At 37.9% G+C, this 24,944-nt stretch overlaps 1 protein-coding gene across 1 annotated transcript in view; it reads left to right on the top strand.

The window, feature by feature from the left end:
• The first annotated feature begins 4,291 nt into the window (after nt 1-4,291).
• btbd16 (BTB (POZ) domain containing 16) overlaps nt 4,292-24,944 on the top strand; it is a 195,675-nt gene continuing 175,022 nt past the window's right edge. Inside the window, exons 1-3 of the mRNA XM_039769245.1 lie at nt 4,292-4,491; nt 15,791-15,851; nt 24,093-24,249. Of these exons, the coding sequence (XP_039625179.1) occupies nt 4,391-4,491; nt 15,791-15,851; nt 24,093-24,249 (319 nt within the window). The 5' untranslated portion in view covers nt 4,292-4,390. The remainder of the gene's footprint in view (nt 4,492-15,790; nt 15,852-24,092; nt 24,250-24,944) is intronic.

The following is a 24,944-nucleotide window of genomic DNA, read 5'->3' on the forward strand; positions in this document are numbered from 1 at the left end:
TTTCAGGATTAAGTTAAAGTGAAGTTATGAAAAGGCCGTGTTAAAGTAATGTGTTTTCAGCAGTGTTTTAAAGTGCTCTACTGTATTAGCCTGGCGAATTCCTATTGGCAGGCTAAATTATTATTAATTTATTATTATTTAATTATTAAAAGATTAATACTCTACCCCCCCATTTCCAGTGCTCTAGGTTCGACTTTCAGCCTGAGCAGTGTCTGGATAGAGTCTGCACATTCTCTTTGTGGTTATATTCATTTTGCATGGCTCCCTCTCGCATCATAATGACATTCTGCGTCACCTTAGCTGACGACTTTAAATTTTCTCTGTAGGAAGGAATAAAATGGAGTACTGTATGTACTTGTAGTACCTGCATAGTGAACAGTGAAATACTTGCTGTCATATCCAACCAAGTGGGTGTACTCAGGGATGGTTTCTGCATTGTTCTGGATACTGCTTTGATCTGGAGTGAGTCTGTATTAGAAAAAGCATGACTGACAAAATAATAATTGTTTTCTAGCAATTGGTAAAAAGAAATACACAGTACTTAATTTATAAATAAAAATATAGCCTATTAATTTGTAAGAATGCAAGCATAAATCATGAGATATAGTTTCCAAATTATAAAACTCAAAAGTGCACTGATGATAGTGACCCAAGTAATTTTGTAAGAGCTGACTTGTCAAATTTGGGTATCTCCTTTACACATTTATGATTATCAACATGCATAATTTGCTTCATTTTGTCTGAACTGTTGTATATGCATATTACATGTATTTCTTCACTCAGATAGAAGGTGTTGCTGAAGGGCAACACTGAACTGCTTTTCGTACATAAATATAACTAATAATAGCAATTGAAACAAAGCAGTTCAAGGTCAAAACAAAGCCTTATGATACTTGAGGATTGGTGAAAACAGAAAGTACAATTCCTCTTTTCCATCTCATAGAACCACAGGACCAATGTAATATTTTTTTTTTCCAGACTGACTTTTACAGGAACTAACACATTGTCATTGGGGATAATCTGATAGCCTTCACAATAAACAGATGCCAACATCAGGTCCACTTGTCATGGCGCAGAAGGGAGACACCCAAAGTTGTTGCAACAACATGAATGCAACTAGCCACTCGCCAAAAGCAACTTCATCAATTAAAAAAATCAAGAAACGGTTGTCATTTCTGGTAGGTATTTCCTTCAGCATCTAGCCCATTGATGGTTATCACGATCAATTTCTCAACCATCTGTCCATTGTCCAATCTGTCCATTCCATTTAGCATTATAGGGCCAGTGTCTATCCTAGAGACACTGGGTATGAGACAGGACCCAACTGTGGTTGAGGAGACAGTGCTATGCATGGCTCATTTCAGCACACTAATGCTCTTCTTAATGTAGTCCACATTATTTACAGGATTTAAATTTTGTATTGTATTTGTTTTAAAGGCACTATACCAGAATATCCATCATCAAGCAGCTTCTGGAAAAATGTAAAAGTTTCTCAGTGCTTAGTGCCTCTATCTCATAACGTCGGAGACTTGTGTTCATTTCTTAGTAAAGTCATTGCACAGTATGTGTGCAGTGTGGGCATTCTGCCCATGTCCTCGGTGGTTTTCATCAGGGGACTCATTTCCTTCCATATCCAAAAGACAGGTAAGTTATATTGAATTAAACTGGTGCAGTATTACCTTATGTGGGTGGTGTGTGTTTGTGTCCTCTGTTCCAGTCATTCAATCCATGGTCATTTCTGGCCTTGTCTGTATTACTTCCAGGATGAGCATCAGTTCTCTTGTGTTTCTATAATAGAAAAGCAAATTTAAAGCACAGGTGAAAACAAACTGTCCTATGGCATCCATTTCATTTTTGTTATAATGCTGTACCTGCATCAGTAACTACAAAGAAATGTTAAATAGTCATACAACAGTTTATGAATGTCTAATATGCCTGTGTTGCTCCCACTTTTGACTTTCATGCAACTGCCATTGAATCTGGAGCCCACATGTATGCTCCACAATGCTCTTTAGGATGAGCTCATCTGGGCCATGTCAGTCACCGAGCTGTTCTCAGAAAGAATAGTGAAACATTGAACAGTGCTGGGAATATTATGCAGAAGCGGATGGATTGCTTTGAGGAATCCCTAAACGTAGTGGGAGGGCTAAAAGTATTAGTTGGAGTTTGAATCTATCTACTGTATGAAGATAGTGTCATTGTTGTCATTCAAAATATCTGCAGTGTCAAGACAACAGGGTGGATGAGATAGGTGCAAAAATCAATGAACACACTGGATATTGTGGAAAGGTTTTGACTGACAAGCTTTTTCAGTGGCAATCAGAAAGCAGTAATAGTACTTTGGGACTTCATACTAATGTGGTGGTCCCCATATCTAAAAAGAAGACAAGAGGGATTGTTCTGTAAGTACAGAATAACCACACTCTCCAACAAACAAGGTCTCATTGCAGGGTTTCTTTGCTCACTCTTTGTGACAGGAAGAGGACCTCACTAATAAAGGGAGGACCTCAGAACATTGAGAGCAGCTAGCTGAGATGGTTTGAATATGCAGTTAGGAAGACCTTTTAATGTCATCCATAGGAAAAAGAATGGGTACAGCCCACTGGGATAAGACCAAAGGACAATACCCAAAACACCCTGGAGCGACTATATCTTTCAGCTGTCTTGGGAACATCTGGGCATTCCACATGAAGGGATGGAGGAAATTTAAAAATAGTAAATAAAACTGTAAAAATGACAGTGATCCATAATGAAACTATAGCAAACTTGGATTTAGCTGTTAAAATTGAAAGGTGGAAAGAAGTGAAGAAAAACTACATGGAATGAGTCTCAAGTACTGAAAAAATATTTGTAAAGAAATATTGGAGAATTAGAGTCTAATGTGAAGTGTACACACATTCTGCTACATTATACAGTATGTATTATGTGATGCAAAATATATATACTGTACATAAGCAAATATATACAGGTGGACAAAAGTAGGTTTACAGTTTGGAGCGAAACAGAGTTTCTTCATGTATTTATTTATTAATAATTGTATTATATATTTGTATTATTTGTCTTATTATTATTATTATATTATTATTATTATTTTGCATCCTTTCTTATGATTTATAGTTTAGGTAATGATGGCTAGTAATAAGCACTTACAAAATTATACCTAAGTGCACTGCCATTGTAACATTATTTTGAGTTAATAAAGCTGTTGTAATAATCATAACCTGTATGTCTTTTTCCATATTAACAACTATAAACCTACTTTTGCCCAATATATATACATGGAAGTGAAGGTCTGTGAAACGGTTTGCATATTTGTAGCTAGAGATCCAGAAAGGGAGAAAATGAGTCACATATCTTAAAATAGTTTATTATTCCTAAGCTTTCGACAACCTGCTAGGTGTCATCCTCAGAGGAAAATGATTAGACATACAGGAATCCAAGGCATTATATAGCTGGTGAAGTGTGGGGATGGAGGGAGAAGTTATGTGGGTAGGGGGGATGGATTAAGAGATGGGATTCAGAAGGTGTTGGTTATAAAGTCTTTTTTTGTTCTTTTTAACCCTGTATATGCTAGGTTCAAATCCAAGTGTTTGTTAATGGCTCTCTCATTAGAGAGTCATGGTGGCTACTCATACACATAACTTATAATATATATATATATATATATATATATATATATATATATATATATATATATATATATATATATATATATATATATATATATATATATATATTGTATATAAAATGGGTAGTTTGGTGCATAATATTTAAGGTCTCATTTCCAGAAAATAAAACCAAACGCAGAAGTAGTTTATGAATGTCACAGGCAAAAACTACAACTCATTCAAATAAGTATTCATTTTGTAATAGTTTTTCATGAAGTACGTCGTTCATTTCAAATTGTATAAATTATAGACAAATCAGGCGAGTACTTCAGGTGTAAAAATCCTTTAGTGACAATATAACCTTTTTCTGGGAAAAATAATGGTGTTCATTTTTTCCTATTATTTATTTCCATTTATATGTAATAAATAAGTAAAAATGTGAACTTTTCTTTATGTACAGAGTTTCAGTAATTTAATGCAGTTACATTTTGTTTATATTTTAATTGTTTACGATTTTAAGATGTGAGCATTAATGACAGAATTAAACAACTGACTCAGACGAGGGCGCGTTTTTAAGCAATCATATAATTCATGAGTCGTTATTGTTCGGTGTGATGAGTGTCTCGACCTGTCTCTCTACCGCAGCTAGGACCACTGAGCTCCGTCTGCCGTGTGCTGTCATAGCCACCGCGTCTCGTTTCCCAGGAGACGGACACTCAGGCGTACAGCCCAGAAAGAGCGTCGACTTGATCGGACATCCGAAGGTAGCTTGAGTTGCCCTGATGGCCCACGTGTTGCACCGAGGTGGCAGGGGGCCATTTACTCCAGTGGCAGTGCCAATTACCCCCGCGCGCTATCTCAGGCGGCCCACTGCCTACACAATGTAAGTTGCTCTATCTGTTACTTCATATAAAATATATTAATAATCATCAATAGTTACATAGACTGAAAGCTAAACCACTGTTAGGTGAAGTCAGGGAAAAGAAATGTGAAAACTAATCTCCGCTCGTGTTTTGGATTAAATGCATGAATAAATACAATTGGATAACAGTGTTTATGGACAATTGTCTTAACATTATTACATGTTAGTTGTAGGATGTTCTTCATATGCTGCAGTACAAATATTTCTTATTGTTTTCTACTGTGTAAATACACTTTAAAAAGATTTGTTGGAACAACTTAATTCAATTGTGTGTAAAAATACCTCGTAAATGAACCGAGTAATTGAAACTTAGTTCAAGTGAGTAGGTGGACATTATTCAGTTGATTTCCTCAGAGTTATTTTAACTGACAACTGTCAACATAAAACATTTTTGTTAAACCAAATTACTAAATGTTAAATTGACCAAATTTAAACATGTTGTTTGCACACTCCTCTATTACATAATTCCCTTTCAATTGAGTGAACCCCAAAACCAAACCTGTAAAAGAATTGTAACATTTTAATTAACATAACCACAACTAATGATCATTAAATAATATTGCCATGGAACTAATTACACCCAGAGTATACCCTCTTGTCATTCATGTGGTGTTGTCTGTGCAATAGGTTTGGCAGATTATAGAAGACAAATGTGACCAAAGCCACCTTCGTATCCACACAAATCTTTGGCACTTAAATTACTGTTATGTCTGATCTTAATCTTCCTCTTGATATTACAAGAGTAATGAGTATAAATTTCAATATCTTCACAAACTAAACATATGCTAATAAGCCTTTTTTTGCTAGCAAACATAACTCCAAATGGCTCAAACATTCTGGAAATTATCCCCAAAATTGCACTCTGTCAAATCACATTTTCTCCAACACTGGAAAATGTAAAATAAATAAATAGGATGATTTAGAGCATTGCTGTGTGGCATCCTTTTATGCCAATGAAATTAATTTGCTTTTTATAACCTTGTTATTATGACATCCACACAAATTACGTAAAGTGTACTAGAAATAGACACATAAAACCTACAGAACCACTCATTTTGGTTGAATCAACTTAAACCAGCTGTGTAATGACAAATATTTAAAAACAACATAGCTTTAAAACATATTTATTTTTAGTAAAGTCAACTTAAGATAATTGGGTAATGGCAACATATTCTAGAAAGGACTTCTGTGATGCTGTTAATTAAACCAATGGAATTTATTTATATGTTTCTACATAAATTATACTTCTAACGCGTCACCCAAGAAATTCAAATCAGTTTACTAGAAATGGGTACATAAAAGCTGTAAAACGTACTCATTTTGAATAAAGTCACTTTAATGCAGCCGAGTAACAGCAACATAATCCAGGTCTTTTTGAGAGAAAATACATTTAAAATGCAGTGCATCATTTTACTTAGCCAGTGTTGCAGTTTTATTATGTCCAGTTGTATGTTATAATAGATGTAGTAGTGTTGTGTGTCAAAGCCTGCGACAATGGTTTTCAGGGCAGTATTCTAATAATACGGTAACTAGAGACTCAATTTCTTTGGCCTTTTGCTGATAGAATACACAAGCCAAGATATATGTTGTTAGTCAACTGTCCAAGTGTGGATAACACACATCTGAATGTACTTTTGTACAGTTTTCTTCACTTAGTATAGGCCTTTCACCAAATTAAAATTACATTACAATAGCAGATATATTGAGAGACAATAAAAGCAAAACAAAATATATCACAAGGTGGTAAAGCTGTTTGCCTTGCTTCCAAGATTCTATCTACATAGACTTTGCATCTTCTCCTAGTGTTCACGAGGATTTGTCTTCAGGTATTTAGGTTTCCTTCCAAATCCAATAGATGTCAAAGCCTGATTAATTGCTGCCTGTAAATTGTCCAGATATGAGTGTGTGTAACCTACATTGGCATGGCACACCATCCAGGACTGATTCTCTTGGGTCCAGCCCAAAAAATGTGTACATGTTTAAATTGATCCAGTAACATAATAGATAAATTAATGGATAAACCAAATAACGTTTAACTACAGATGAAACCAAAATGGATGCAATTAGAATAATATCACAATTTGAAGAACAAAAACAATACAATATTATCTGCAAGTAAAACCTAAAATTATATCAAAGAAATCTCAGAACACAAGCAATTTTCACTGTTGAATAAATGTTGCAAATATGAGAGTGATGGGGACATGATTGAGCAGTAACCTCCCATGCAAGAGCACAAAGAAAAGTTTCTACACATGTTTTTCAATTTGTGCACACATCAGAACATTTTCATGTCATTTTCGGCTTGAATCAATCTCAGTTTATATGTTAATCAAATGCACAGAATTTAAGGTGAAGTCTTTTCATTTTGTCCATGAGTCTCCTGGGTTCTATGAAAGCCCCTCTTCTGATCTTCACATTGGAGACAGCTCATGAGCGTGTTTAAATATGTCATTTATAGTTCCCATAAAAAGTATTCACATCATTAGAAGTTTTCAAAATGTATTGTTATGCAACATTGAATTGCAACAGATTTAATTTGTTTTCTTTTAAATGAATCAACCGAAAAAAATTCTTTAATGTCATAATGAAAATGAATCTCTGGAAAGTGGTCTAAATTAATTCCAAGTATAAAACAAAAACATTTCACTGCATAAGCATTCACTTCCTGTAATATAACAGACCTATGTAATCATAAATGCAGCCACTTGGTTTTAGAAGTTCCATAATGAAGATGGAGACCAGCTGTCTGTAGTCAAGACATTTGAAGTGATTGCAGTATAAATGCACCATAACTGGAATTGTGTTGTGATTTGACTTAACCTAACCTAACCTGACCTAATCTAACACAATGAAGACAAGAGAACACTCCATGAAAAGGTGAATGAAAACTTCAAATCGGGATTCACACAGGAAAATATCCATGTCACTAAATATGCTTTCGAGTCCAGTTAAATCAATCATTAAGGACAGAAAGAGTATGACACAGCTGTAAATCTCACCTAAAGCAGCCCATCCACAAAAACTGAGAGCTTGTGCAAGAAGAATACTAGTAAGGGAGGCCACCAAGAAACCTATGATAACTGAAGGAGTTACAAGCTACAGTTGGTAAATTGGAGAGATTGTGAACACAGCAACTGGTGAAGCCCAGGTGCTTCACCACTTACAACTTTATATGAGGGTACCAAAGAGAAAGCCACTGTTAAAAAGGCAAATAACATCTCAGCTAAAGTTTGCACAGAAGCCACATTGGAAGCTCTGAAGTCAACTAGAAGAAGGTTCTGTGATCTCAATTCAGAATTTATGGCTGCACCAGAAAAAGTCTCTGTAACTTGAGCAGATTTTTACGAAGAAGAATGGGGCAAAATAGCAGTGTCCAGATGTACACAACTGATAGAGACCTGTCCAAACAGACTCAAGGCTGTTATGACTGACAAAGATGCATCTATTAAATAGTATGTGGTTAATTATTTTGTGTTTTGCATTTGTAATTAATTTAGACCACTTTGCAGAGATCTGTTTTCACTTTTTATGTGGGTCCATGTCAATAAAGCCATGTTAAATCCACTGTGATTCAATGTTGAATAACAATAAAATGTGAAAACTTCCAAGGGGTCTATACTTTTAGAGCGACAATAAATATGTGACAGAGCCCATTAGCTCCAGTTTTGAGAATATTTTAACTTAAATAAGTTATGAAGTTACTCACTTCTGACATTGGTTCCTTCTTTGCAACCAGTGCTATGGGGAATAATCCAGCCCCAACAGTCTTGAACAAGAGTAAGCAAGTTTGATTATTGCTGGATGGATAACCTATTAAGAGTCAAAGGAGATAATTTTCTGGCATTAATATAACATTAGTGAGTTGAATTAATTGCAGTACATGTATTAATTTATTTTTTCCTTTTGATTATTTTTAAGTAGTTAAACCATTTTTGATCCTATGTGGGGTGGAACTGTAACAAGTGTTGTAAAACTGCAGCTGAGATTGATTCCTGGCTTCATCACTGTTTGTGTGGTTTTTGCATATTCTCTATTAGTTTGGCTATTCTGTGTGCAACAATTTCCCTAACATCCTAAAGAAGGACATTTTAAGTTAGCTGAAAGTTTTAAATTGTTAAGCATGAATGAGTATTATCTGTGTTGGAGAGGTGACCCAACCACAGTGGGCTTCTTTCATGTGTCTGAAGATGCCATGATATACCTGACAAAGCTGTTTCCAAAATGGAGCATTGGAGAGACAGATTTTGCCTTGTGATTGTGATGTGCCACATTCCCTGTAAAGGACCTTAGGCGATGAAAATGCATTTAAATGCAATGTTTCCTGGCCTCAAAGAACTACTTTATGTTAGTTGACCATTCTAAATTGGCCCTTTATGAGTATGCGTTAGTTGACCATTCTAAATTGGCCCTTTATGAGTATGCATTGTGATTAACTTACTTCATTTCTAGGTTTGCTCCCTACCTTGTGGAGCAGACAGGATAGGCACTGGCTCTCTGGTGCTTTGAACTAAAAAAGTAGGTTAGATGGATGGCTGTTTTATATATATATATATATATATATATATATATATATATATATATATATATATATATATATATATATATATATATATTGTCAGGATGCCAGGTGCAACGACCGGCCGGGACGCCGTGAGGGACCGGATGTGGGTCTGCGCCCACCCTGGATCACATGGGGGCCGCCACCCTGGTTGCTTTGGGGGCCACGGGTTGAGGGCATGGAAGCCCCACCCTGCAGGGGCCCATGGTCACCGCCAGGAGGAGCCCCAATGCCTTGGGGACCTGTTACCTCAGCACTTCCGCCACACCCGGAAGTGCTGGGGGGAAGATTTAAAAGGACACCCGGTGAGCTGCCGGGAGAACAGCCGGCACTTCCACCATGCTGGGGTGTGGGCAACGGGGCAGTGTCGGGAACACCTGGAGCTCATCCGGGATATGAATAAAAGGGGCCATCTCCCTTCATTCAGAGCTGGAGTCGGGTGGAAGAAGGACGAGGCATGAGAGGAGTGTGGAGGCGGCCCGAAGAGAAGGCATTGTGTGGCCAGGACTGTATTGGGGTTTGTGTTGTGCACGGACTATGTCTGAGTGACATTTAATTTGTAAATAGTTGTGAAAATAAATGTGTGGTGGTGGAAATCAACATGTCCGCCTGTCTGTGTCCGGGCCGGGTTCACAATATATAATGCTACCATACTATACCAAAAGGGGTTACTCTTGTACTCTTGTAGAAACGTCCTCATTCTTAAGTTCTCCACAAAAGTCACAACATGCAAAATTACTGTAGATTCTCAAATTGGCTGAATCTAATTTAGGGCGATGGAAAGTTGTAGCTTATCCTGCTAGCAATGGGCTACAGTTGAAAACACTTATGTGCGGTCCATTGCAGTGTCAACTCACTTACACAGGGCCGATTTGAAATCACCAATTAACCAATTGTCTTTGGGAACATAGGAGGAAAACCACTGCACCCAAAGGACAACCCATGCAGACATGAGGACAATATGCCAACTAAACATGGACAATCATGGAGTGATTTATTAAGCTATTAAACACAACAGAGGGATAAACATAGAAAGAAACTGAAATAGTAGTTAATAAACATAAAAACTATAAACCTAGTCTATCTTGGCCTAATTATATAGGTTGACCCATGTCTATTAGGTGGGTTAGCTTGCCCAACAAGTATTTTTTCCTAATCTCCTGCTTCTCTCATTCTCTCCCTCTGTCTTTCACTCTGTACAATCTGGACTTCCTACCAACCAGATGTTGAGCTCTTGTACTACTCTTTTGACTGTAGGCAACAGTGGTGTTTCGACATTAAGGGCCTGTGCGGCTTAGACCCTCAAATGTTGTGTTGCCTAGTAATTTAACTTATTATTAAAATGTTTTTAGCAATGCTCAGCTTGGTCTTCTTATGCAATTTTTTTCCAGTTTTCTGTCATATGCCTAACTTAGTTATTCTGTAGAAAAATATTGCTTCTTATAGTATATGAAATTGTCTTTGTGTCTGGTACTGCAAGCAGTTTTTTTTTTGCTGATGGGCTGGATCAGTTGTCCCTGCAGTGTTCTCTACACACTTGAATGTGTGCACATGTGCAACTTGAACTTTCCAGCTTAGTGATGAGGCTTGAAGCTTATTGCTCATACTAAAATAAGAACTGCCTGTTGTTTTTTTATTTGCATTTCCGGTTTGAGCTTTTCCCAGTTGAGGTCATAGGGCACATGAGGAAATTAAAGTGGTAGAAAAAAATCTACTACCATTTGTTCCGTTAAAAATATCCATGGTAATTTTGAAAGAAAGAAAGAAGATGCATATCAAAAATGCATTGTTCACAAGCTGCGGTGGGCTGGCGCCCTGCCCAGGGTTTGTTTCCTGCCTTGCACCCTGTGTTGGCTGGGATTGGCTCCAGCAGACCCCCGTGACCCTGTAGTTAGGATACAGCGAGTTGGATAAAAGATGGATGGATGGATTGTTCACAAGATTTTATGCTGCTTTGATGCTTATGCTTGATTTTCATCCACCAGTGAGAAGAACAATACTAAATTTGAAAAAGCCTCCAAAGAAGCCTACATGTGCTCCTTACACTTTGTGGAAAAGAAGTCAGCTTTAATAAAAAAAGTGCAGGAAATATGAAGAAAATTTTAATTATTTGCTACCCTCACTCTGGCTATTAAACAACTGGCCACATAATAGTTAATGCTATTACCGGACATGGAGTGAATAGTTCAGGTCATGCATTGTCTGTTATTTGTGTGTTCTGTCCATGTTATTGTGGTTTGCCCTTTTTCATCTCAACGCTGTTCCAATCTAAATGTGAGCTGTGGCTGTTTCAGTTTAGGCAGTTCATTGCTAATGCATTTGAGTTATTGTGAGGCTCTCACTTTACTTAGTGTTCATATTTTTATGGCTTTATTTTGTCTGATGATGACAATGTCAGAGGGTATCACAGTGATCTGATCCACCAACCCTTTGTTTGTTTGATTGATTTTTTGTGATGTGAAATGTGTGTTCATATTTCAGTAGTCATGAGCAAAATAGGCACAGATATTATTAGTAAGTTAAGTTAATATTCACATTAGAGAAGTTTACACACATGTAGGAAAATTCTGATATGGCCTGACAAATATGCCTCTGGTAGACTGTCAAATTCTGTGGGTAAAAAACTTTTTTAAACCCAATTCAGTGGTCATTTCTGTACAATCCTTGGAATCACCTATCAGGATGATCCCTGCTATTTGGAACATGGATACTCAACTACAACTACCTCTAGCTGACACAAATTTCACTGCAAGTTTAAGCCTACAAGTCACTTACAAGGTCCCCCAGGACAGCCCTCAAAGGTTGCTCAACCTCTCATACCTCTCAGACACTCATACCTGAAATAGTGTGCTATTTTAGTAGACTAATAGGGTTTTTACTCTTCCTCCAGCCTCACTTTCTTCTTATGGATATGGTTAAGCATCTCTGGGAACTTTTAGGTTACCTACAATTTGTGCCCCAGTGACACATTGCTCATTTCCTCCGAGTATGCCCTTTTCTCACCTTTTCCTAAATCTTCCTGTCTCTAGCCCTTATAGTACATTCCAGTTCCTATAGCATGGTCATCTTTTCTCTCTTTTTTTGTGGCCTTTCTCTTCTGTACCACCCATTTCAGCCTGCTATCCACATGCCTACTAGGCCATCTGTTAAGATATAAAGAAACCTCCTGTAATAGCAGAACATTATTTGGCATTATTACTAGACGTCTAGTGTTATGCATGGATTGTCCATAATCAACACCATGCTCAAACACATGAATGCTCATAAATTTACCAGATACCAAAGCATCACAGGCCAAAGGACCAACTTTATGCTTGTGTCATTTGATCAAGGTCTGTATGTGATATCACTCTGGTAAAGAAAGAGAGATTCTTTTTTTTATTATTTTATTGATTTTATTGTAATCATTCCATACAAATAGATCAATCTTTACAAAAAAAAAGGATTGAAAATAGGGTTGATTTGCTTTAAAGAGAGAGAGATTCTGAACTGTTAACTGAAAACTACTTGGATTTCAATTTGGGTATGACAGATTGGGCATCTGCTGGGCAGTCCTGGATGATCCAAGCAATTACTGAAGGCATACTGGAAAGAATTAATCTCTCATTCTCAGTGCTTGTCCTGCATTTTATTACAGGTCATGATGATATAGACTATATGAACCCAGGCCAAAAGGCCGTTGGTGCTTCAGATGGAAGCTATCCTAGGACTCCTAGGTGGACACCAGCAATAAAGGAAGCTGTTAAACAGAAGGAAAAAAACTTTGTATACAATGTTAGCAGGAAGGTGTCCAGATTTAACCGAGAGGTACTGGCAGGCCAAAAAGTGAAAGCCACATTGATTTTTATTGAGGTTAAGGAGAATGTCTATGGAATGGCTTTGAAAAGGTTCTGGCAAACTATTTGACAAGTCAAGAAGGCTAGCAATAGCAGCAAAAACATTAACTCAGTCAAGGATATTACTGAGGAGTAGAAGAATGACGTTGAGATTTTTTTTCAGGGGGAGCTTGACTGGATTATGTCAGTTACCCAGCTGTTCTCAAAATGTGGGGAAATATTGACAAGTACTGTAAAAATTATATAGAGAAGGATAGAGGGTTTCCAGGTAATCATAAATTCATTCATACACCTACTTTAGATGAAACAGTACCAAAAGCAAAAGCTGTGATGCAGTCCATACATGGAGCTAATTTCACTGCTGTGATTGGGAAGCTCCACAGTGGCAAGGCCTTAGGATGGATGAGATGCCTCCGAAAATACTGAAAATGCAAGATGTTGTGGAATTCTTTTGGCAAAAATGCCTCATTAATGCTGCATGGACTAGTGTATTGATCTTCATTTCTAGAAAGGGGGCAAAAGGTTATGTTCCAAGTACAGACTAGTCACACTCCTTAACATGCTTGGAAAAACCATGCTTGGCTACTGGATAGTTCATCTGATAGTTCCATCTCAAATCCAGGAGAAAGGAAACAATGTTAATTCCAATCAGCCACAGTGGACCAATTCTTAGTCCTTGCTCAGATATTCGAGAAGTCATGTGAGTTTACCAATCATCTGTACATGGCCTTGTAGTTTATAAAGAATTTATGACTGCATACCCCATGGTATCTTGTGTGGGTTGTTACAGAATTTTGGGTTTCCTGAACTGCTAAAGTGTGTCACCTGGCTCCTGTATTTGCAAAACAAGCTCATCATTAAGTCAAGGGTTCTTCTTTTGTATTCTCCTTTTTATGATTTTCATGTACAGAATATCAAGGCACAGACAAATTTAAATAATATGCTGTACAGAAACCTAAAGGTTTTTCTTCTACCTTTAACAGATAATGTTGTCCTCTTGATTTGACCAAACTGAATGTGATGCAGTTGTAGTAAGCATTGCCACCTCCAAATCTAAGGTCAAGGTCTTCTCCTTCTACTTCATGTAGATGTGTTGGGGAAGCTAACTGGGGGCACTTACCTTAGTTTCTAAATGTGGATCCCAGTGCCGCAGTGCAGTGACAGGGACACAGTCCTATAAAAATGGTGCCATCCTTTGGATTAGATGTAAAACCCAAGATTCTATGTGGTCATAAAACATCCCTGCATATCCTTTGTAAAAAGTAGGATGTATTCTGATGTCCTGGCTAAATTATCAATCATGGTTTTGTCATTCTGGACACCCCTAATCATCCCCTGACTCTAATTGGCTAACTGTCTCTCACCCCTTCACCACCTAACAGCTAATGTGTGGTGAGCATACTGGCACAAAATGGCTGCCATCACATCAGTTCTGCACTTTGGTCTTAGTTGAAGTGGCTTCACGCTCAATATGCAAAATCACTTTAAGTAGTGACAAAAGTGCTATATAAATGTAAAGATTCATTATTATTATTATTACCTTTGGATCTTGTTCATGAATGAGGATAGAGATAATATTGATGATTGACCAACAAAATGCAGCATCATTTTTACAGTTATTGCACTGGATGATGATTCTGAAGCGAGTTTTTAGTCCTCAGAGGAAGCTTTTAATTAATCAGTCAATTTATATTACTGTTCTCACCTATGGTAACAGGGTCTAGATGATAACCAGAAGAATCAAGGAAACAAAAAGCCACATCAAGTTTTCTGTGCAATGTTGCACAGCCAGCCCAATCCCCTCACAGTGATGCAATCAGCAGTTCAGCAAGACAGCTCCTTCTCCAGGTTGAAAGGAGTCATTTGAGGTAGTTTGAACATGTAGTTAGGATGGAAGGTATACCAAGTATGGTCCAATAGTGGGAAACCAAGGCGCAGACTATGGACACACTGGAGGAATTACACTGGTCAGCCAGTTCGATGTCTTACCACAGTTATCTTCACCAAAAAAAGCAAAATGAAAATACAAATAATGATGATCATTACTTCAAGCATTAGTTTCCTGTTTCTGGATAGTGTTGTCCTTAAATCTGGTGCTGACAAGTAAAGGCTCTGGCTACGTTTGATACTCTCTGATTAGATTACACAGGTTGAATAACTGAATAAATAGAAATGGATTTTTTTGTTTGTCAAATACTTATTTAAAACATAAATTATACAGACTAGCTTTTATATGAATGGATATTTCATTGATTTCTTATTTTGTGCATACTTAATATTGTTAATATGACATTATTAAAATACACTTTATTGATACATTTAAATTTAAATACACTAGAGCACACAAAATGGCATTACAGCCTGTTTTTGGTTCCCTTTCCTTTATTGCCTATTTCAGTTACTCATTATTTAAACTATGCATTATTTAGCTGAGGGAATTAGCATTATCTTCACAGAGGAGCAACTTCCTCTCAAATCTGGATCACACTTCACAAAAAGCTGTTTGGTGTTTTCTCATTGTATTTTAAAAAGTAGCAGGAATGCTCTAATGGGGGTTTGTTTTCTTTTTGGGGGGGGGAAGAGTGATTAAAATGATGATTTTTTTAAACTGATTTGCTAACCATAAATATCTAATGTATCTCTTTATAAACTAGATTAAGCATGCTGCCGCTTTTCTTTTTTAGTGTCTGGAACGTTTCATGACAGTTTCTTCAAATGGTGAAGTTGGATTTTGCACTTAGCTGACCTTCAGTTAATGTATTTTCCATAAGCACACACCAGTGAAATAATTGATACAACATTCTTTTCTAATTTATTTTGAAATCTTTTTACCATTTTCTCCTTTTCTTTTTCTCTGTTACAGATCTCTGCTTCAGGCGCCTTATATAGCTTTAGAAGACAATCCTCCTGAGTGCAATATTCAAGTAAGAATTTTTCAACAAACACTTTAATCTTAATTCACTTTTGGCATACTTGTATTTTGATGAGGCATATTCTACATGCACTGACTATATTTAGTAGGAGGTTGGAAGGGAAAGACACCAGTTGGAAATTAACAACTTAGCGTGACAACATTGATGCAATTTGAACTTCTTCATTATTATTTCTTAAAGCTAATCAAATGCATAAAAATAAAACTCTTACACATCTATGTAACCAACTAATATAAGATCAAAATTTTCCTAACACAGCCTACTATTCACATAATGATATACTATACATATAGAGTGCATCATCAAATTGTCCCTTTTGACATTGTGTTTTCACACCATAACATTGGTAGGACATTTTCTTGTCTGTGATATATGGTTTCTCTTTCTGTCCAGCTTATATGTGGATGTGGTCTACGGTATCATTCTTTTTTAATCACTTGAGTTATAGCTTAACCTTACAAAGTGATGCTGTGTTAGGCAGTGCTTCACATGTTGTGGGCAAAACTTTCCTCCATCTTTAAAGAAGGTAGTCATGGAGCCCAGAGAATGTAGAACATTTCTTTATTTGAAGTTGTTCATAAATGTTTCAGTCCATGGAGTGAGTGATTAATTAAACAATTAAACTGCTTTTATACTTTTGTCTGATTATATCATGTCTTCTAATGCATAACTTTACCTGACTCCTAATATGCAGAACTTTATTGCCTCCTCCAATCAATTACTGTCACCAATAATTTCTGACTTATGTCGATTCTCCTTTATTCTGAACACCGCTTCTTTTAAAGGGGGTATTAAACGTATTGTCCTATTGATCTTAGCACCGTTTCATAGGAAAGGTGTATGAGCTTTCCCACTAGTTTTCCCCTGCTTTCTGGAGTTTATTACCTCATTATAACCTCTCTAAGACAAGGCAGAGAGTTCTTGCACTTTAAGTTTTAAGTTACGTTTAGTTAATAATAATAAATTTTTTATATAATACCTCTAACCCTTGAGTTACACTTTCATCCATCCCGCTATATCCTAACTACAGGGTCACAGTGGTCTGCTGGAGCCAATCCCAGCCAACACAGGGCGCAAGGCAGGAAACAAACCCCGGACAGGGCGCCAGCCCACCGCAGGGTGCACACACACCCACACACCAAGGAGAATTTAGAATTGCCAATGCACCTAACCTGCATGTCTTTGGACTATGGGAGGAAACCAGAGTACCCGGAGGAAACCCAAGCAGACAAGGGGAGAACATGTAAACTCCACGTAGGTAGGACCCGGGAAGCAAACCCAGGTCTCCTAACTGCAAGGCAGCAGCGCTACCCACTGCGCCACTGTGCCGCCCTGAGTTACACTTAATCCTTTTAATTGTGTTTAATAATTAATTCTTTTATTGCTTCATATTGTGGAGACTAGCCCAGACACAGACATGCAGACACGTTCATTTCACCCACAAACACGTTTATTCACAAATAAATACAGTTCAAAAGTGCACCACAAACCCCCAAAGTCCTGGCCACACAATGCCTTTCTCTTCAGACCGCCTCCTTCTCTCTTCTCCAGCTCAGTCCACTCCACTCCCGACTCTTGCCTCGAATGAAGGGAGGCGGCCCCTTTTATTATCACCCAGATGTACTCCAGGTGGGTTCCGGCAATCACACGCCCCTGTGTGGCGGAAGTGCCGGCTGCATCCCTGGAAGCACTCCGGGTGTCCCTGCTCTTCTTCCCCCCAGCACTTCCTGGTGTGGCGGAAGTGCTGAGGTCCAGGGCTCCAAAGGCATGGGGGCTCCCCCTGGCGGTGACCACGGGCCCCTACAGGGTGGAGCTTCAAAGCGCTGTACTCATGGCCCCAAAAGCAACCAGGGTGGCAGCCCCCACGTGATCCAAGGTGGGTGCACGCCCTCTTCCGGTCCTTCATGGCGTCCCGGCCAGGTTGTCGCCCCTGGCACCTCTGACAATATATATGTCTCTCTATTATAAAAGAAAATCTTGAGATGAGACTATTGCCAAGAGATTTTTTTCAAGTCCCGCAAGACTAGACTATTGCCAACGGTTCTCTCACCTCTCATTCTTGTGAAAGCTTTTGTCAGACACAGTTCCTGCACTTTCAGCTCTTATAAAATTTTAGATTTTCCTCACTTTAAGTTTCCAATAAAAGAATATATATACAGTGGTGTGAAAAACTATTTGCCCCCTTCCTGATTTCTTATTCTTTTGCATGTTTGTCACACAAAATGTTTCTGATCATCAAACACATTTAACCATTAGTCAAATATAACACAAGTAAACACAAAATGCAGTTTTTAAATGATGGTTTTATTATTCAGGAAAAAAATCCAAACCTACATGGCCCTGTGTGAAAAAGTAATCGCCCCCGGAACCTAATAACTGGTTGGGCCACCCTTAGCAGCAATAACTACAATCAAGCGTTTGCAATAACTTGCAATGAGTCTTTTACAGCGCTCTGGAGGAATTTTGGTCCACTCACCTTTGCAGAATTGTTGTAATTCAGCTTTATTTGAGGGTTTTCTAGCATGAACCACCTTTTTAAGGTCATGCCATAGCATCTCAATTGGATTCAGGTCAGGACTTTGACTAGGCCACTCCAAAGTCTTCATTTTGTTTTTCTTCAGCCATTCAGAGGTGGATTTGCTGGTGTGTTTTGGGTCATTGTCCTGTTGCAGCACCCAAGATCGCTTCAGCTTGAGTTGACGAACAGATGGCCGGACATTCTCCTTCAGGATTTTTGGTAGACAGTAGAATTCATGGTTCCATCTATCACAGCAAGCCTTCCAGGTCCTGAAGCAGCAAAACAACCCCAGACCATCACACTACCACCACCATATTTTACTGTTGGTATGATGTTCTTTTCTGAAATGCTGTGTTCCTTTTACGCCAGGTGTAACGGGACATTTGCCTTCCAAAAGTTCAACTTTTGTCTCATCAGTCCACAAGGTATTTTCCCAAAAGTCTTGGCAATCATTGAGATGTTTCTTAGCAAAATTGAGACGAGCCCTAATGTTCTTTTGCTTAACAGTGGTTTGCGTCTTGGAAATCTGCCATGCAGGCCGTTTTTTGCCCAGTCTCTTTCTTATGGTGGAGTCGTGAACACTGACCTTAATTGAGGCAAGTGAGGCCTGCAGTTCTTTAGACGTTGTCCTGGGGTCTTTTGTGTCCTCTCGGATGAGTCGTCTCTGCGCTCTTGGGGTAATTTTGGTCAGCCGGCCACTCCTGGGAAGGTTCACCACTGTTCCATGTTTTTGCCATTTGTGGATAATGGCTCTCACTGTGGTTCGCTGGAGTCCCAAAGCTTTAGAAATGGCTTTATAACCTTTACCAGACTGATAGATCTCAATTACTTCTGTTCTCATTTGTTCCTGAATTTCTTTGGATCTTGGTATGATGTCTAGCTTTTGAGGTGCTTTTGGTCTACTTCTCTGTGTCAGGCAGCTCCTATTTAAGTGATTTCTTGATTGAAACAGGCGTGGCAGTAATCAGGCCTGGGGGTGGCTACGAAAATTGAACTCAAGTGTGATACACCACAGTTAGGTTATTTTTAACAAGGGGCAATTACTTTTTCACACAGGGCCATGTAGGTTTGGATTTTTTTCTCCCTAAATAATAAAAGCCATCATTTAAAAACTGCATTTGTGTTTACTTGTGTTATATTTGACTAATGGTTAAATGTGTTTGATGATCAGAAACATTTTGTGTGACAAACATGCAAAAGAATAAGAAATCAGGAAGGGGGCAAATAGTTTTTCACACCACTGTATATATCTGAATCTTATTGAAGAATTTCATCCCAAAGGGTTATCAACAGAAGAAATGAGTACACAGGCAATCCTAACACAGAGAAACGATGAACTCAAACTAATTACCACAAAAATTCTCTATCGGTTACACGGCAAATTAGTTAAATGCATATCAATAGACTATGCTGAAACAGTTGGTGGTGATGGTGTGTAAAGTGAAAACATGTATAACACAACATTGTATAACACAACAAATACCTCTAACGCAACATGAAACATAATTTTCTTTCAATTTATTATGTTTTACTATTTTTTACTATGGTTAATTACTTGCCGTAATGTAAAATAGTTAGTTCTATTATGCAAATGTAACAATTCCCATGAAAATAACAATCTGTTTAAATTGTACATCTGCTTCCCCATACACAAATGGCAGATCCGCAAAGTGGCTACTGTGTAGTGCCTACCTGGGGGTTAGCGAGCGAAGCGAGCAGGGGGCAGGGCCCCCTACTGTATAATAAATTGTAAAAGAATATTAGATATTAGCTAAAAATTACATACATATTGGTCATCCTTGTGAGCATTGACATAAACATCTACTTCTTGTAGGGCTAGATTCACTATTTGTAGGGAATAGTTCAAGTCTGGCCCTTTCTGCATTCTTCCCAGTCTATTTAATATATGTATATTCCCCCCAAAATCATACTGAACATATGAAAATGAAGCGTAGTCTATATAAGAATACCTATGAATGTCTCATTTTGTGCAAAAGCATTCTTTTCACAGTGAATTTAGATGAGACAAGGCAAAAAATGGTGTAACGAAACAGGGGAGTTGAGTCTAGTGGACGTGGTAATGAAAGCACAATAATGTTTATTTACAACCCAAGCCCAAGTAAAACTCCACTTTAAGTACTTGACTCCTTGTTGCTTTCTTGCGTCACCTCTCTTTTGCAGCACTCCAGAACTGTGCAACTAATCTAAAACAATTAACACACTGACAAAGTGCAATGGTGAAGGGAAAACACAATAAAACCAATAAACAGTAGCACACGAAAGGGAAAGACAAGGTGCACAAGACACCTCAGTAAAACACTCACCCCACACCATACAAGCACCCCAGAAACAATTATAGATATAATGATCTGTTCTAGGGACACTCTATTTGAAAGTATCAGTTATAGAGGATTATTTAAAAATATATTCAAATGTCCTCCTACATTTTTTGAAAGCAGAAAACAGATAACTTTTCACCTTACAAGTATGCAAAAATGGGCGGCACGGTGGCGCAGTGGTAGCGCTGCTGCCTCGCAGTTAGGAGACCCGGGTTTGCTTCCCGGGTCCTCCCTGTGTGGAGTTTGCATGTTCTCCCCGTGTCTGCGTGGGTTTCCTCCGGGCGCTCCGGTTTCCTCCCACAAGTCCAAAGACATACAGGCTAGGTGGATTGGCGATTCTAAATTGGCCCTAGTGTGTGCTTGGTGTTTGTGTGTGTCCTGCGGTGGGTTGGCACCCTGCCCGGGATTGGTTCCTGCCTTGTGCCCTGTGTTGGCTGGGATTGGCTCCAGCAGACCCCCATGACCCTGTGTTCGGATTCACCGGGTTGGTAAATGGATGGATGGAAGTATGCAAAAATTGAAACTGTTATAATGTAGTGATGAGTAAAGAAGGAAAATCATGGAATAAGGTTTTCACAATGCATTCTTGTTGTTTTATTATTTGAAATAATTGTTTTAAGCGATCTCCTTATGGAATTCTTTATGTAAATTTCCCTTAACATTTGTTCCTGGTAAAAGGTAAAGTGCCTCCAGAGATATTACGCAGTGTGACCCCTAGGACATTTACATATCCTACAATAAAAACCAATGCTGCTGCAGAATGCTGCCGAGATCAGATGAGATCGGGTGCGTTTACACTGGTGTAACCTTAAGCAGTGCTAATGTCCAATTCGATATACACTATTAGTGTCTCCTCAGTAGAGTTTTCATGCCTTTTCAGTAAATACTGTATGAATAAAAGTTAAACTGTTAATGCACACAATTCATTTTCAAAGGTATAATATGTTAAACATGTTGTTCGACACCACTTGCTATCTAAGCCAATAGTTTTCAAACTAGACTCAATGGCCCCAGCAAGGTTGGCATTATAAAGAAAATGAATTCCAATTTCAAATATTTCTTTAAAATTGCCTAGTTCTAAAATAAACATATTTTTCTTCCTCTTCATCTTTTCTCACCTCTATGTAAGATTAATGTTTTATAGGTTTCTGCATTTAAAGGGCCAGAAAAATAAATACATTGGTATGTGAAAATGTTCTTCATTTGTTACAAAAAAGTAGTCTTATATCAATGTAGCCTTACATTAGAGCAGCAGTCCTAAACTTGTGTGCTACACATCAGCTGTCAGGTGGTACATGTGAAAGCAAAAAAAAAAGGAGAGGGGGAAAAAGCTGAATTTAAAAAGATGCACAATGGCTAAACCCAAATCTCAATGCCCAGCTGAGGTCTAATTCCACCATGCTCTCTTATGGTGCTCCTGCTGCAAGACTTCACTGCTGTCTTTCCCACCCCTATTCTTCTCTTGTCTATCATCCCCACCAATGTTCACATTACTTCAGAGGGAATAGCTCTCTCTCTCACTTCCACTGTTTTTTGAGCCGATCCATGCTAAGGTGGAGACTACTCAGGAGCTATCCAGCAAGACTGATGGATTTCTAAGTCTCAGGTGAATAAAGTAATGTACGACATTAAAAGATTGTTAGTGTCGGTGATGATCATTTTTAGAACAGTTTGGCCCACTAAAGGCAGCAGAATTTACAATGGAGATGAATGATCAACAATTATGATAAAACAAATATATATAATATTGCATATTAGTGGGTGGCACGGGGGCGCAGGGGGTAGCGCTGCTGTCTCACAGTTAGGAGACCCGGGTTCACTTCCCGGGTCCTACCTGCGTGGAGTTTGCATGTTCTCCCCTTGTCTGCTTGGGTTTCCTCCAGGTACTCCGGTTACCAAAGACATGCAGGTTAGGTGCATTGGCAATTCTAAATTGTCCCTAGTATGTGCTTGGTGTGTGTGTGTGTGTGCACGCCCTGCGGTGGGCTGGCACCCTGCCCAGGGTTTGTTTCCTGCCTTGCGCCCTGTGTTAGCTGTGATTGGCTCCAGCAGACCCCTGTGACTCTGTAGTTAGGATATAGTGGGTTGGATGATGGATGGATGGATTGCATATTAGTATTATTAATAATATTAATCAACAAAGCTATTGTTTCAGACAGAATTTCCAATGTTTGGTAACCTGCATCCTTCCTTTAAAAATAAATACGGGAATAGACAGACATTAGAAGCAGAACTTTGTTTAAAGTCATCAAAACTGGAACCAGACAATAATGAGCATATGATACATAAAGACAAACGACCTTCACGTTGACGCGAGTTATTTTCCTTTTTTTACACCTGATGTCATGTCAACTTTAGTTATTTTTCTGCTTTTTAAATCTGGATTCATATGTAATTGTATCTTTTTTGTAAATAAAAATATGGAAAATGTAAGCTGTGCCATTTTTATTCCTTATTAATCCATGCTGTTGTTCTTACATTAAAAATAATTAATTTTAAAAGTATCTGGTGTTCATAAGAAAAACTAAAAGACATAGACAACCACAAGTAAAACCTCTCTGTAATCATTGGTTAAAATACCGATGTGCAATATTGGGTGGAGGAGTGGGAGTTAAGAATAAGTTGGTCCAAGTAAGATACTTAACAGTTTAAGACTAGAAGAAAATGGCAGCAGTTTAAAATATTTTAATTCCTGGGCGTATTATGCCAAGAAAAAAAACTGAAACCCCCTAGCCTAGAGATATCATGTGACATTTAATCAGAGTAGACTGACGTAGTTAAGTGTTGGCTTTGATTAATTGGTGTACTTCTATACAAAATCATTCAGTGTGAGTACTGTTAGCAGTAACAAAGATCAGCTCCACCTCACAGCTTTACCTTTAGATTAGTTGGGGCCCTGACCAGATTATGCAACATTTTCTGGGGCCTTGACTGGGACCCCTAATCTAAACTATTACGTTAATGAAGAGTGAGGAAAATAGAAATTCATAATGGGTGCATTTGATTTAAAACTCTCCCAGATGGTTTAAAGGAAAAAAATGTCAATACTTGTAAAATGTAATGCAAGCAAACTTTAATATCAAAAAAGTACACACAATGTTCTTGCCTTATAACTGAAGGGAGAAACAGGCATGATGCTAAAAACAAAATATGAAGCAGACTACAGTCCATAAATGAAGCAAAGTCTAAAGCATTAACTACCATGGTTTATTGCAAAATGGATTGCAACAGACAGCAGACCTCTAAATATTCAGTATTTGGTTAGATTAGATAAACTTTATTAATCCCATGAGGAAATTTAAAGGCTTTGTGTATTCATTTATTAACAGTTCTACTTTTAAATTAACATGTAATGTAAATGACATTTTCATCCAGGTCCCATTTTCTCCAAGATGCCGTCTTCGAAATCAAACAGGTGTCACCAATCGTTGGCAGCTTCCCTATTGTCTGGGCAGCGACTTGTTAGGAAAATCCCAGGCCCTCAGAGCAGTACAGGCCAGCATTAATGAGTCCATGAAAAGAATTATGACTGGTATGTAATAAGTTCTATCTATCTATCTATCTATCTATCTATCTATCTATCTATCTATCTATCTATCTATCTATCTATCTAGTTTGAGAAAAATATTTTACTGAAGCAATAAGTTTTAACAAGAGAAAACAAAAAATGGTAAGGCCAAAATTATTAACCCTTATATTATAGTGTACCCTTCCTGACTCACAACTTACATTTCTAACATGATTGGCAAATGTCTTGTAAAGCATCTTTCTCCATGGCAAATTTAGCTCACCTAAACTAGATCATTTTCAAGCTCGGACCTTAAATTTGAGATCCCATTGTTCTGTTGAAGCAGAATGATTTTTATTTTGGGACCAGAAGATGAAAACAGAACAATGGGAGTACACACCAGGTTTAAAACTAAAGAGACAAACAGATCTTTTACCAAGCCAGAAACGTGAGACAAGAATTAGAATTGTAAACTGGAAAGAAAGTCAGTCAACCGAGAACAAAAATACAAAGTGGTGCGTCTTACACCTAGAATTAGCCAAGGATATGATGTGTTTCATTTTGTTCTTATTCTGAAAGTCTGATAAATTGTGCATAATGACATGTATATTTAAATGTGCAGCATATGCAAATTTCTTATGATGATGTACAATAATTGACAAGGTCAGGGCTTAGTGTAATAATCAAGTTTTCTTCTTTATATGTTATTAGATTTGTGC

This window comes from Polypterus senegalus, chromosome 1 (genome assembly GCF_016835505.1).
Source record: "Polypterus senegalus isolate Bchr_013 chromosome 1, ASM1683550v1, whole genome shotgun sequence".
Lineage (NCBI taxonomy): Eukaryota > Metazoa > Chordata > Cladistia > Polypteriformes > Polypteridae > Polypterus > Polypterus senegalus.